Raw genomic sequence first — 13,505 nt, 5'->3', positions numbered from 1 at the left:
CAACTATGGTGAGTTTTGTCTGGCAAGAAATAATGTCTGGCTGTTTGATTTAAAGAAGTGGTAAGCAGCTGGCTGTGCTCAGGAGGTGAAGAAACAGCATGACAGTGTAACTTATAGGGGAGCTGGTGGACAGGGCAGCTTGCTTCATTTGAAGTACTGACTCTGACAGTGATTTATGTGCCACTGGTCACCCAAACATCATTGGAAACATTTCCAGAAATCTCAAGAGGTCTCTGTGTTTCGACTCAGTTGGCTTTTGAGTTCAGCTGGGCTGCAGGACAGTAGATGTAGAAAGTTTTATTCAGCTTGTTCACTCTATACTGAAAGAAGTGCCTGGAAGTAATGAGGTTTAACAAATATCTGACAGCATCCATCGTTCTACACCAGGAGAAGGACCATGACAAAGGGAATGGGTGAGCTCTGAGTTCAGGGTGTGATTTCTCTACCCAGACGTACATCAGTTCTAAGATGACATCAAAGCACTCTTTGCCTACTGCTGACTGTGTTCTACGCATCTACTGATGAGGTGGGACCAGAGAAACACAGTTTTCAGGTTTGCTCCAAGATGGATAGAACCAGTCTTAGGAAATCCAAATCTTTTCCCAGTTGCATTTGAACTGTCAGCAAAAAACCATCTCTATAAATTTTCTTTATTGCTGTGCTCTGACACAGGATGATGGCCAGGTATCTTTAAGAAGCGTAACATTTTTGCATTTATTCTTTTGCTGTTTTCATCTGCAGTAGGAGAGACCTGAATGTCCTCCACTTGAAACTTGCAAAAAAGTTTCACCACACTTGACAAAGTAACATTAGGCAATCAGAACATTCTTTCTCTAAGTGTTTTGACTACGAAATAGAAATAGAAAAAATCAGAAATCATTATTTAGTTAAAATCTATAGAATGAAATTAAAAAGAAGTGAACCACTGTTCTTTGTATGTCTCTGACCAAACACCCCAAGAAGTGAATACCATTTTCCCATACCGAGAATGAGTAGAAGTCTTATAAATTGTAGAAGTTATTTTGTTGGGGTTTACTTTGGTGGATTATGACCTTTTGTGATGGTACCTTGGTCAAAGCCTGATTTGGTAATTGCCAAGATACACATTATCCCAGTTGCTGTGGAGGATGAGTTCCCTAAAGCGAAGGTGTGTAATGTCACCGCTCTGCGTCCATCAGTGTAAGCGCTCTTGTGGTTATATGAGAGCCCAGGCATGTCACCTTTAGTTCACTCTCACCCTTTGGCAGCAGAACTAAGATTTCTTTGAGCTTTCAGGATGACCTTCACATCCCACACCATTTCCAATCCAGGCCAAGTTGTGTTCTTCCTCTTTTTAACCATGCAAGCATGCATAGTTTTTGGTCATTTCCTCTGGCTGTTTGTCCCTGTTTCTACATTCCATGTGTATTTTTCCCCATGTGAGCTCAGAGTTGCCCCATTCTGTCTCCTTCTTGTCATCCTAATGAATTGCTAGCTCTTCTGTTTCACTTTGCCCTTCCTGCCAGTCTTCCATGTGATCCTACCTATCAATAGCTGTGAGAAAGGAATACCAGTGCCTGGTATTCATGAATATCTTCTACTTTGCTCACCTCAGGTAATCACAATGGCTTCTGATCAAATGACTGATGGTTGGGATTAGATTCAGCCATCAGGACATGAAGAATTTATTGGATCAGAAGTTTGTAGGTATCCAACATCTCCTTGAATCACAACTCCAAACTCTTTTTCAGAGTTGGAAACACAAATCAAGGCAGTTATCAGTGTTCTGACTTCCCTCACACAAAATCTTGACTATGGACTTGAAAGGCAAGAACTGCTCTAATGTAATCTGCTCTACAGCATGCAGAAAGTGAATCAAATGAACTAGATGAATCAACTGAAATTGGCTGAATCAGCTGAAATATCCCCTAGAAAGGAGATTTCCTGTGCTGGGTATTAACTACAAATTAGATTTTCCTATAGGAAACTGTGCATGTAGAAAAGTTAGAGAATATATCTTCAGCAATTTTATCTCCTGACCCAGAGAAGAATTTTTGACAGGAAAGAGTAATTTTGAGTTAAAATGGAGAGCACTGGTTCAATACTACTGAGTGTGAGGTTCAAATTAGGTGAAATGGGGATTACACCAATCAGTCAAGAAGGTTGCGTATCGATTGGCTGTGTAGTGTCCTGGCACTTGTATTGCTAGATCATATTTATCAATACGAAATCACTGCGATCTACTTTCCTGTACATTACAATTATTTTTCTCCACTATGAAGTGAAGAAACTGAACTGGGGAGAGATGGGCAATTTTCATGCCCATTTCATGTTGTGATCCACGTGTCACTACCATGATTTTCAGGGTTTGCAGATACCAAGCAAGGAGAGTGATATCAGGCAAAATAACAAGATGGGAATAAAAAGGGGGGGGGGGGAGGGGAGGGGGGGAAGAGGAGGGATGGGAAAACCTTGTTAGGGTTAAGGCTGTAAGAAACAAAGAGTGCAGACAGCAAGTTTTTAACACTATCTGGGCTTTAGCTTTCTTAACATGATCTTTAGCTACATGAACAATGTCTCGTGTTCCATCCCAGTTACCTGTCTTTCTTCTAGACTCTGTAGGCTTTCTTCTTCTGTTTGAGTTTGGCCAGGATCTTCTTGTTAATCCGTGCAGTCTGAAGGCATTTTTGCCAACTCCTCCTACACTGGGTGCCCCTGATTGAACAGCAGAGGACCTCCATAGGTTCCTTCTAACCTTAGTCATTCTGTAAACCCCTTGGATGTTTATAGGATTAACAAAAGAAACCAGAAAATAGTAAGATCTGTGGACAAATATCTGCGAAAAAGAGATCATTTATTGCTATTTAAACTGTGATTACATAAAGTTATACGGTAACATTACCATACTTGCATTCATTCAAATTCTAATAGATGTTAACATGAACTTCCAATATTACAAAAGAATATATTTCGTGTGCGTGGCATAATATCTTTGTCTCCTAACTTTCCCATGCCTGCTGCTGGGCTTCTGCCAAAAAAATCTGCCACAAATTGCTTCTCATGATCTTCCTTCACACCACGCTCTACTTGTTATTACAGTTTTACCTGCTTAGAATAATTTGATTAGGAAGAGACCCTTACAGATCATCTTGTCTAACCTTTGTGCCATGGAAATGGACGTCTCCCCTCTAGAGCAGGTTGCTCAAACCCTATCAAACCTCACTTACAGCAATTCTGTCGATAGAGCAGTCACAGCTATTCAGGGTATCGTCTTCCACTGACTCTCTATGATCGCAGTGAAGAATTCCTTCTTTATATTCTTTCTAAATGTACCCTCTCAGGATTGTTGGAATGCTTTCTAAAATAAAGAGAAACAGTTACTGAAATATTTGCTTTCAATCTCATGAAAGTAATGGGATGTAGACAGTTTCTCTTGGAAAAATACAAAATCAGGGGCTTTTTTTGACTACAGTCTGGTCTCACTTCTGTGTTTTAGTCATACAACCAGTCATCATCAAACCCCTGCACGATTTTCAATGGCTCAGTGTCAAGCACTGAAACACCAGAACCTGTTGAGAAGAAGGGAACAAATTTCCTTTGCAGTCTGCTATCACCAAGATTGGTAAAAGTGTACAAAGCCAATTTCTTTTTGACATTGTAAAATGAGAGCTTGTTGGCAGAGATGTCCAGGAAGATCCCAATCTTCTGTGGTCTACCACTCACTGTCAAACGAGTCCAAGGATCCGTGTGGGCCCAATACTCTTGCCCATCTGCTAACCCTATGACCCAAAAGCCATTCTTTGGGGATACAGTCACGGTCCCTTTACGAGCCACAGACTCAGAAGCAACACCCAACATCCAGTTTCTTCTCTTTCCAACATCCACTTCCCAGTATTGTCTCCCAGATGTGTATCCATCCTTCGCCAACACAAAAATGTGACAATCAAATCTCTCCTCCTTGCTGGGCACCTGTCTGATCACACCGGTATCATTCATGCTCTTCCCATCTTCAGACACTTCCAGTCTGGGATGAGCCGTGTCAGCATTCAGGGTGACATCAACTGCAATGATCAAGTCATGTTGTAAGTAGCAGGAATCACAAGGTCTGATTTACTGAGGCTTTCTGTTGTGTCACTTCATCCACGTTTTACTTGTTCATTCTCCACCACCCCTGTCAGATGTAAGAGCCTCCTGCTTGAAGACACCTCCAGACTCTGCTTTCCTATTACTATTATTATTCCTATGCCTCTTGTCTCCCATGTTGGGGTGGCTGCTATCTGACAAATAATAAACACCTAGCAGATGCCTATCTATTTCCAAGCTACAGCTCCAAGGTGGAGCATGAGAGATTTATAAACTTGTCCCTTCATCTTTGAAGGTCAGTAGATATGACATGAGGGAAAATACGTTGCCTCACATTCCCCTGTTGGTAAAGCCAAAAGCTCAAAACAACCTTTCATTTAATTATGGTTATCAAATTATCATGGTCAAATATAGGGCTACGTTACAGCAAAACACAGCTGAAACCCAGCTTGGGTCGTTTTCTGATGGTCAGATGTGTGCTAATTAACTGGAAGTCATAACAGGTTCCATGGAACTGCTCCAACTAAAATCTTCAAAGTAAGTCTTTCATTCATGCTGACAGTTAAATAAATAAAGAAAGATATAAAGGGCCTTTCTTCCTAAGGGGAAAGAATGCCATTTAGCTGTAATAACAGCTTCTGAAAGGGAAGAAATCATCGTTCCATAGACAGAAATATTCTCTGAACTGCTCTCTAAGGAAAATGCTATTTTTCCAAACTGCTGTTGTGATCAAAGGGCTCAGGACCACAAGTAGTTTTACTCTCACCTTTGTAGCGTTGTCGTTTCACAAGTTCTGTAGGAAAATGAGTAACATAGGTAGTAAGTGTGTCTGTCACACTAAAACACAGCCCACATTGTCTACCAACCCACTGTTAGAAAGGTCTCTAATCCAACCTGAAACCTAAGCAGATTTCTGAACAGAAGGAGTCTCAGTGGCATTGGCGAGAGAATGGGGAACATGAAAATAATTTGCCAGAGTGAGGCATCTCTGGTTTCTACTGGATTGGAGGATGAAGTTTGAGTTTCAGTGCTCTTTCAGGCCTTGGAGTCTTTGCCAAAGATCATTTTAATATAGGGATAAATTTTCATCACCAACAGTTAAACCTCTTCCCAAGTATTAACTACTGGCTTGTAGGTCTTCTCCATTGGAACCTTTCCCTTATAGTGTATTAAATCAAGCCTGTGACCTATCATAGCTTTTGCCTTCTGGTATTTTTCTGTGTGAATCATCCCTGTGGGTTTTGTGATATTTTCAGAAGTCAGCAATTGGCTTCTCCTACCTAATTCAGTCCTCAGTTTGTCATAATCTGAAAGAGAGAAAAAAACAATTAGCTTTCTTTTTCCCCAGGAATGGGGCACAGGGCTCCAATTGCATCTCAGAAACATCTCAGGGAATCCGATAGGGGATTAATTTCCTGACTCCAGTAGAAACCCAGAACAGAGTAGAAAAAGGATGGTCAGCTGGTGTCTCAGCTGAATGGATGTGAGCAAATAAGGTACAAGGTACTTGAAAACCATTTCTTAAAAGAGTCTCCACATATTCTAGCCATCTCCAACACATCCATATCATACAGTGCAAGTACATCAGTAAGGAAATCCGGTGGCATGCAGCAAGAATGCCATGACTGTGCTCAGAAACTTCAGTGTAGCTCTTTGCTTCCATGACAGCCAAGACCGAGCTCAGCAGACTGCACAGAAGCCATGCAAACAATTATTCAAAAGAGGAAACATGACTTCCTTAGAGAAAGCACTTGCTAATCTATGTCAGTACCTCTGAGCATAAGAATTTATAAGTGGCATGGGATTGTTCTGAGCAATGATTGTGAGTTATCTACACCAAGCATTGTTCTAACAATAGGAGTACATCAGTGGATGACACTGTAAAAGCATTTGCATGAACGAGAATGATGAAATTCAAAGAATATGTAAAAACACAGACAGTTTTCTTCATCAATGACAAAATAACGAGAAACCTGAAGAATGCTGGAAATATCAAAAATATTCTATTCATCTTCTGTGTGCTAAACATCTGCCATTTAGAACCTGTTCAGCACACAAGATGTTCATAATTGTATAAACATGGCAGATATTTATCCGAAACCTTGTGAGAAATGTGCGTCAAATGAATCTTGTTCAGAATCTGCTGACTCTCCTGAGAGCCTTTATTCCTGTTACCCTTTTAACTTAGAGCCTCCACAGTAGTTCACTTCTAGTGTATCTCACCAGCTGCACATCAGACCACGAGTCTCTGATTAAGCCGATTCTAAGGCACACGTTTCACTCTTATACACTCAGGCTCACATACAGGAAACAAGAAGATATGTTGTGCAGGTCACAGGCATGCCTGCAGTCACTCACCAGCACCACTCTAACAGCAGCTTTTAAGTAGAACCAGAGAATCACAGAATCATAGAATCACCACGGTTGGAAAAGACCTCTAAGAGCATCACCCAGTCAAACCGTTCACCTATCAGCAATAGCTCCCACTAAAACGTGTGCTGTAGTATGATATCCAAACATCTCTTGAACACTTCCAGGGTTGATGACTCTATTTCCTCCCTGGGGAGCCCATTCCAGCACCTGACCATGCTTTCAGAGAAGAAAAATTTCCTAACATCGAACCTAAATCTCCCCTGGCACTACTTGAAGCCATTCCCTCTTATCCTGTCACTACTTGCATAGGAGAAGAGGCCAACCCCACCTCACCATATCCTCCATTCAGGCAGTTCTAGAGAGCAATAAGGTCACACCTGAGCCTCTTCTTCTTCAGATTGAAGATTTCCAGTTCCCTCAGCTGCTGCCCATCACATTTGTCCTCCAGATCACTCACAGCTTTGTTGCCCTTCTCTGAACACGTTCCAGAGCCTCAATGTCTTTCTTGCAGTGAGGTGCCCAGAACTGAACACAGCACTCGAGGTGCAGCCTCACCGCCTCACCGGAGCTGAGTACAGAAGGATGATCACTCCCTGCTCCTGCTGACAATGCTATTCCTGATACAACCCTGGATGCCATTGGCCTTCTTGGCCACCTGGGCACACTGCTGGCTCATGTTCAGCAGAGTATCGACCAGTACCCCCACATCTGTTTCCTCTAAGCAGTCTTCTAGACACTCTGCCCCAAGCCTGTAGCACTGCCTTGGATTGCTAAAAGCTACCTTTGCTGCTTCTTCTTCGGACTCTTTCTGCTCTCCCAGAAAAGACCACTGAATAGGTCCTGCTGCTGAAAAGGTCTTTGGAAGAACCAAGGAAAAGTGATTAACACTAAAACTAGGATTACCTGAAGGGGAAAACTGATGCACAGGTTTGTTCTTCCATGAGTAAATGAACCTCCATAATACACCAATCCCTGAAAAGGTAAGCAGAAAAGAATGAAAAGTAAGGAAGGAAGTAGAAGTATAATGCGAGTGCAAACTCAACGGATGATCCTTCTGACATGACCCACAACGGCAGTGACTCGTGTCTGCACGCAAATGTAATCCGTATCAGAAATTCAAGAGAGAAACAAGACCTACAAATAATCCACCTAGATGTTCTCACGTGTCAAGGATTTGCTGCCTCTGAACTAGACGTCCTTAAGTTCTTTCCCAACTGAAACACTGTCTTACTCCAGACAGAAGTCACGCTTCCTGCCCGAGATCAGCATTCTCTCCAAATGATATTCTTTCTCTCTCTACAGATGATAACCACTCATGCATGGGCCCAGTTGCTCTTTCAAGGCAAGCAAGAAAATAAAGTCTTCATAAAACCTGTTATTAACCCTGGAAATATTAGCCTCTATTTTTTCTTCACTTCCCTTTTCTCCTACTAAAGCATATGCCCACCAGATCTTAAAACAGTGCTCACAGCTGATCACATCTTCGACATTCCCATGGATAATGGTTTTGCTGACTTGATGGAAAATTATCCTTTGGTTGTATTCACAAATAGTCTGTTGCAGGTGCGACCTTTTCTGCTTTGTCAGTCACTGAAAGTGGAAGTGGAATTGATCAAAGTGTCAAGGACCATACCACCTCTTTCCCTGGCCTGATCACATCACAGGCAAAGCAAAACGAGATTCAAATGTGCTCTCTGGGTGCTCAGCAGCAGAATCTCTCTCTTCCATCCCATTGTATGCAGTCCTGGCAACAACTATTCCCTTCACCCTGCGCCTAAGCCAGATTTGCATCAAAATTTCTGTCCAAGAAACCAAGACAGACCTCAGCTCTTGGTGTAGCGCACTGCCATCAGTCAGCCTCCTGCCCTTCCCCTATGCCCACCCCTTTCTCACACACTCATGCTTATTCCACGCCTCCTGGCTCTCTTGCAGCTTGTAAAGTATCAGAAAGGATCCAATTCTATCCATGCCAATGCCAGACTCCTATGAAAAATTCTTCACTAGTAGCTGATAGTTGTTTCTGTTTGGTCCTTCCAGCGCCTTCTAGGCAAGTGAGCACTGAAAATGCTTGTTAATTCCCATGTCAACTTTCTGTTCTTCCTCCCCTTTCTTCCCTTGACACTGACCACTAATATGATATAACAGAAAACACATTCCACCGCTGATGAGGTCTCTTTGGCATGCCCACAGAATGTACTTCATCTGCCAAAACTGTCCTCCCAAATGGGAAATACCATCTTCCCAGAATATAACTCCATGCGTCAGAAATTGAATGCTGGAGTGTTTCTGCCAGATCATTAGCTGGAAATCATGTAGAAAAGGAGCAAAACTGAAAGACCAACTTCAGGTTTTTCAGGGCCTGATCACATCCCAGACAGGAAAAGTCCCAACAATTAAAAGGCAGATAGGAGAAAACCAAACCCTCACCACAGCCACACACCCATAAATGATGCTTAGCCAAAGAGAATTAGCTTGGCAATCCAACTACCCTTACCTGATGAGAAGAATTGAGTTGGTAGCATGCTGCACAGTCGTTTGTAAATCAGTGAGAGCTTCAGCTTCACCATGTCTATTACTGCATGAAATAATGGACATGAAAGAAAAGGGTAAAGCCTGTCCTGTAGCTTTCCGTCCTCAGGTCATGTCATGGGCATGGAAAGACATAGGCAGTCAAAGCAGCTTACAAGCTAAACCTCCTGACTTCCTCTTAGCACTACGATGTTGGCAGCATTTCCTTTCTATGCTGCAAAGCACCCCAAAATCTGAGAAACACTCATGGTAAAGCCCCATGCACTATTCTCATGTATTCACTTCACTCTCATAGTCATGTTTTCTACTTCGTTCCCCTTCCTCCTACTCTGACAGTAGATTGCCCATGCAAGACCAAGAGGAAGAGCTCTCTGCCCACGTTCACCAAGGCCTACAGCAAGCCATTTCCTCATCCAACAAGCTCCCACATGGCTCATCTCTACCACCAATAGCTAGGCATGTGGACTGTGACAAGGGGGCTTCATACAGTCCTTACACTTCAAACAGAGGTTGTGCACCATGCAATTTCCACACCAGAATCTGTCTTTAGAATGGAGATTCCCACCTGCAGCTCTAGAGAATGCAGAGCACCAAGCAGAGATCCTTCCCTCCCCGTCCTTCATCTAATGGGCATGTTAATAGAAACACTGAGCACTGTACAATCATTCAGACACGCATCCACTCTAGCAACATCACCTCATCTCCAAGTATCCTCCCTCAGTATTAAAACCACTCTGATACACCCTTGCAGTACAGGAATTGCCTGTGCTTGGCTGGGATTCATCCTGACCCCTCCAAAGCCACCTCAGCACCTCACTGGATTTTTCTGCTCTTGAGGTCATCCACTTTAATGCTTGCTTGGTCACAAAAAAAGAAGAAAACCACCAGAGATGGTTATATTTGGTGAGCTCTGGTACTTTTCTTGCCATCCCCACTCTGCCTCCGCTCCATTCTCCAAACCAGGTCCACAGCCCCATAGCTCCATTGACAAAGACAGTTGCCAGTCTTGTTCTTTTTTATTCCAAAGAGACTTGGATTGGAAATCCAACTGCCCTTACCTGATAGGATACAGAAAGTTGGTAGTACTCTGCTCAGTGAGGATTTCATCTTCTCCACCATGTCACTCACTAAAAATTTAATTAGAATTGGGTGAAACAAAGGAACTGCATCCTATGGTATACCCATTCTTGAGCACATGATTCAGAAAAATGCTATTATTGCTCTTAAAGGAATGAATGCCATTCAAATGACCTATTGTGGATCAGTTGGATAAGAACTGCAAAGCCCCCCAAACTCTCTTCTCAGTCAGGTTTTTTCATGCTGAAGGAGCATGAAATGCCATGAATGTCCATTACCTGATGGCACAAACTTTTTTTATTCCATCCCGTGCCATACATTGTAATTTGAACTTGTGGTTTTCTGCCATGGCTGTCACTGAAAGTGAAAGATCAAGTCAGCACACTGTTACGTTCCTCTGTGTGGTTTCTGATTCCTTGGTCATGTTGTAGGCATGGAAAGTCACAGAGATTCCATGTCTTTGATTATGCTAATTCCTGGAAGCTACCTTCAGGACAAGTCCAAACAATAATTGCTATCTTCAGTGCATTCTCTTCCATCCATTCTCTCCATTCTTAATCCAGCTTATGAATATTTGCATACCCTGTGCGTTGCATAATTTTATCCATAAAAATAATGGGATTTTCAGTAATTTTGTTACATGTCCCTCTTAGAGAAAAGACTTTGATTCTTCTCTTTGACTCCTCTCTCAAAGTTAGAAATAGCCCTCATTACTCTATTTGCTGTTTCAACATTATCTCAGTTAGATGATTTATTTTTTTTTTCGTGATCCACAGAAAGGTAGAATGTTTCAAGCAATAATGAATCCTTTCAGCCATCTTCACTAGCTTCTCCAAGGCAGAGGAAGAACATGACTCAGCCCAAACAGAATTTTCTCTCTGGTGTTTCCTCACCAGCTCCCCTTTCTGTTTGTTTCAAATTACTCATTCTAATTTTGACATTGATACAGATTGCCAGCACACTAGTCACAAGGTGAAACAATATGTTCTGCTTTGCTCTTGTTCTGCTACTCCCCAAGGTAACTTTTTTTTTTTGTGGTCCCTCTTTGAATTCCCATAACATCCATCCATAAAAAATGCAATTCCCTGTCTTCTTTTTCAAAACCCTGATGAGTCATGGAATGCTTAAGGGACTTCTAGTTGTCATCTGGTCTAATGAGCAATTGCTTGTTTTTCTTCTGTCTTCATTTTCCCCTTTCTTTCATATTAAACCATTCTTAACCAACGTGTTCTTGTACTTTGACCTTTCCTCTCTCATCCCACTGTGAGGGAGTGAGCAATTAGCTGTGTGATGCTTATCTGCCTGCCACGTTACACCTCGAGAGTACTAAACATTCATCATGGTCACGTATTGTATCACGTTTATTGTGAGTACCAAACATTTGAAGGGACAAAGGCTTCAACCTTTCAAGTCTCCCTACTTTAGAGACCAATAAAGTGAACTCTTTAAGGAAAAGGAAAAATAGACACTGTTGGAGCATTATTCATAATTAACAGTACAAGCTAGCATTTGGAACTTCTTCTTGGTGGTACCATAGCCCACATGAAGCGTTCAGGTGCCATAGTTTGAAGGAAATGGAAAATAATCATCACCCCAAGTAATACCCTGTTGTGAAATGGTTTTTTACTGGTTGAAAGTGAGAGTGGAGGAAGCAAGACTCATGGGGCTTTTATTTGATATACTCTTCAGGATGGTATGACTACCACTCCAATGCTGATCACTTCTGTATATTAACAGAAGTCAGAGCGCCTAATTCAGATGTGAAAATCTCCACTACAGACTGACATTTCACTGGATGAATCCTACTTTTGCATTCAATTTAGGTAGATGTTTTAGGGCTTTGTTTGTTTTCTTTTGTGCTGAGCTCCCCATATCTTTTCTGAGGAAATGTCAATCCCACAACTCTGCCAAAGTGAGTATCACAACACAGCAGTAACCACGGGGAAAATATTTGGCTTTGAATCCACAATGTAATTCTTTCCCTTCATGACTGCAGCAGCTTCTGCTGGGAGAAACAGTTCCCTATTCATTTTACTAGTTCATTTCTGAGTTGAAAATCCTTTAGCTATATCATTGATCCTCATATGAAGATCACTCCTTGTTCCATGCTGAGCCTTGTAATCCTAGATTTCTTAATTTTATTCTCTCTTCCTCTGGTTTTGTTTATTGCTCCTGAGCTGGAATTTGATGTAAATAAGATGGGAATAAAGAACAGGTTCCTGGAGTCCCCTAGTCTTTTTTGGTAAGGAGACCTTACAAGAAACTGTATTAAAAGCCATTACTTCTTCTGTGGTCTTGTACCTAGGGATTCATTTTTCCACTACAAATTAAACTTCCAAACTCTCTAGATACTCATTTACGTCTGACAACATTTCACCGTAGAGCCCAGAAATAAAAATATTAGCCAGTTAATAAAACAAAATAATGCAACCTCACTGAGCTTATTAGTGGTCACCACAAGGAAATGATCCAGCACTCCGTTTCATAAACACAACAGTGGCAAGTGGACATTTTAGCAATCTTCCTTTTTCAAAAATATGGACTGTTTTATAAGCAGTTTCTTTTCTTTTTCTTTCAGAGGATTATCTAACATTCTTCATGAAATTACATGCACACCATAGGGATAGCAGCAGCAGCCAAATTAACACAGAGAACTTTAATTCTGTCAGTGACTGACATAAAGAGAAAGGAAAGTCTGAGAGAAGCAGTGAGCTACTTCCATCATTATTTGCTGCATGCAAATGACTTGAAGCTAAAAAACAGTCTTCATAGGATGTCAGAACAAGAGGTTACCCCATTAACTACATCATTATTGTCTTTCTCCATATTTCCATATTTCTCCAAGTACATATTTTAGAAGATGCATGGACTTTATGTGCAGATTGGTTTTTGTTTGTTTGTTTGTTGTTTTTTTTTTTCATTTTAAACAATAGCAAAATTGTAGAATCAATTAGGGTAGAAAAGAACTTCAAACCATCATGCCCTACCATCAACTTGACCTATCAAGTCCCATCACAACCATGTCCATTAGTGCCATGTTCCTGTTCGTTCTTACCTGTTCTCCTATAAGCAGAAATCACAGTTTTTGTTCCTTTTAAGTAATAGTCAAGTTCCACTTCAGTTGAGACCAACAAATCCAGAGAAAACTTTCAGCCTTCTTTTCTGCTTTTCTCCAAATGAAAATGCTTTTCTTAGTAACCAGTGACTCAGAAGCACTGTCTCAGCACTGAGGAAATCATGCCCAACAAAGTCCAAAGTCAACATATTATCAGGATTAAACCACTGCCTGTAAAACGGGGTTAGAGTGAATATTTCAAGTGAAAATTGGGAATGTGAGGTATGCTAGTCATGTACAGCTGTAATGGTATTGCAGAATTTGTGGAAATAGAAAGTTAACATCTTCCCTTCAGTAAAAAAAAAACAGGATTTTCAGTGTGGGAAGACAGAGAGAGGATGTATTATAT

General features: G+C 41.4%; 1 protein-coding gene across 2 annotated transcripts; it reads right to left on the bottom strand.

The window, feature by feature from the left end:
• Positions 1 to 2,816: 2,816 nt before the first annotated feature.
• On the bottom strand, positions 2,817 to 13,272 carry LOC104916167 (butyrophilin subfamily 1 member A1-like). 2 transcript variants are annotated; one of them, XM_085214775.1, is made up of 7 exons: positions 13,097 to 13,272; positions 10,023 to 10,091; positions 8,930 to 9,010; positions 7,339 to 7,407; positions 5,343 to 5,369; positions 4,829 to 4,855; positions 2,817 to 4,040 (listed from the first exon to the last, which is right to left on the bottom strand). In XM_085214775.1, the coding sequence occupies exons 2-7, from the start codon at positions 10,081 to 10,083 to the stop codon at positions 3,472 to 3,474; spliced, it is 834 nt and encodes a 277-aa protein (XP_085070901.1). In that variant the 5' UTR covers positions 10,084 to 10,091; positions 13,097 to 13,272; the 3' UTR covers positions 2,817 to 3,471. The 2 variants fall into 2 exon arrangements, with proteins under 2 accessions (XP_085070901.1, XP_010725460.2); XM_010727158.4 differs by lacking the exon at positions 8,930 to 9,010.
• Positions 13,273 to 13,505: the final 233 nt, after the last annotated feature.

This window comes from Meleagris gallopavo, chromosome 33 (genome assembly GCF_905368555.1).
Source record: "Meleagris gallopavo chromosome 33, MGAL_WU_HG_1.1, whole genome shotgun sequence".
NCBI lineage: Eukaryota > Metazoa > Chordata > Aves > Galliformes > Phasianidae > Meleagris > Meleagris gallopavo.
The sequence above is the reverse complement of the archived record's forward strand: the minus strand, read 5'-3'. Positions and strand labels throughout refer to the sequence as shown.

Coding starts and splice junctions, on each gene's coding strand:
- LOC104916167 (XM_085214775.1), bottom strand. CDS start 10,083: ATGGTGGAGAAGATGAAATCCTCACTGAGCAGAGTACTACCAACTTTC. Junction 7,408..8,929: donor AACTCAATTCTTCTCATCAG/GTAAGGGTAGTT, acceptor TTACCTTTTCAG/GGATTGGTGTATTATGGAGG. Junction 4,041..4,828: donor GAAACGACAACGCTACAAAG/GTGAGAGTAAAA, acceptor TGATCATTGCAG/TTGATGTCACCCTGAATGCT.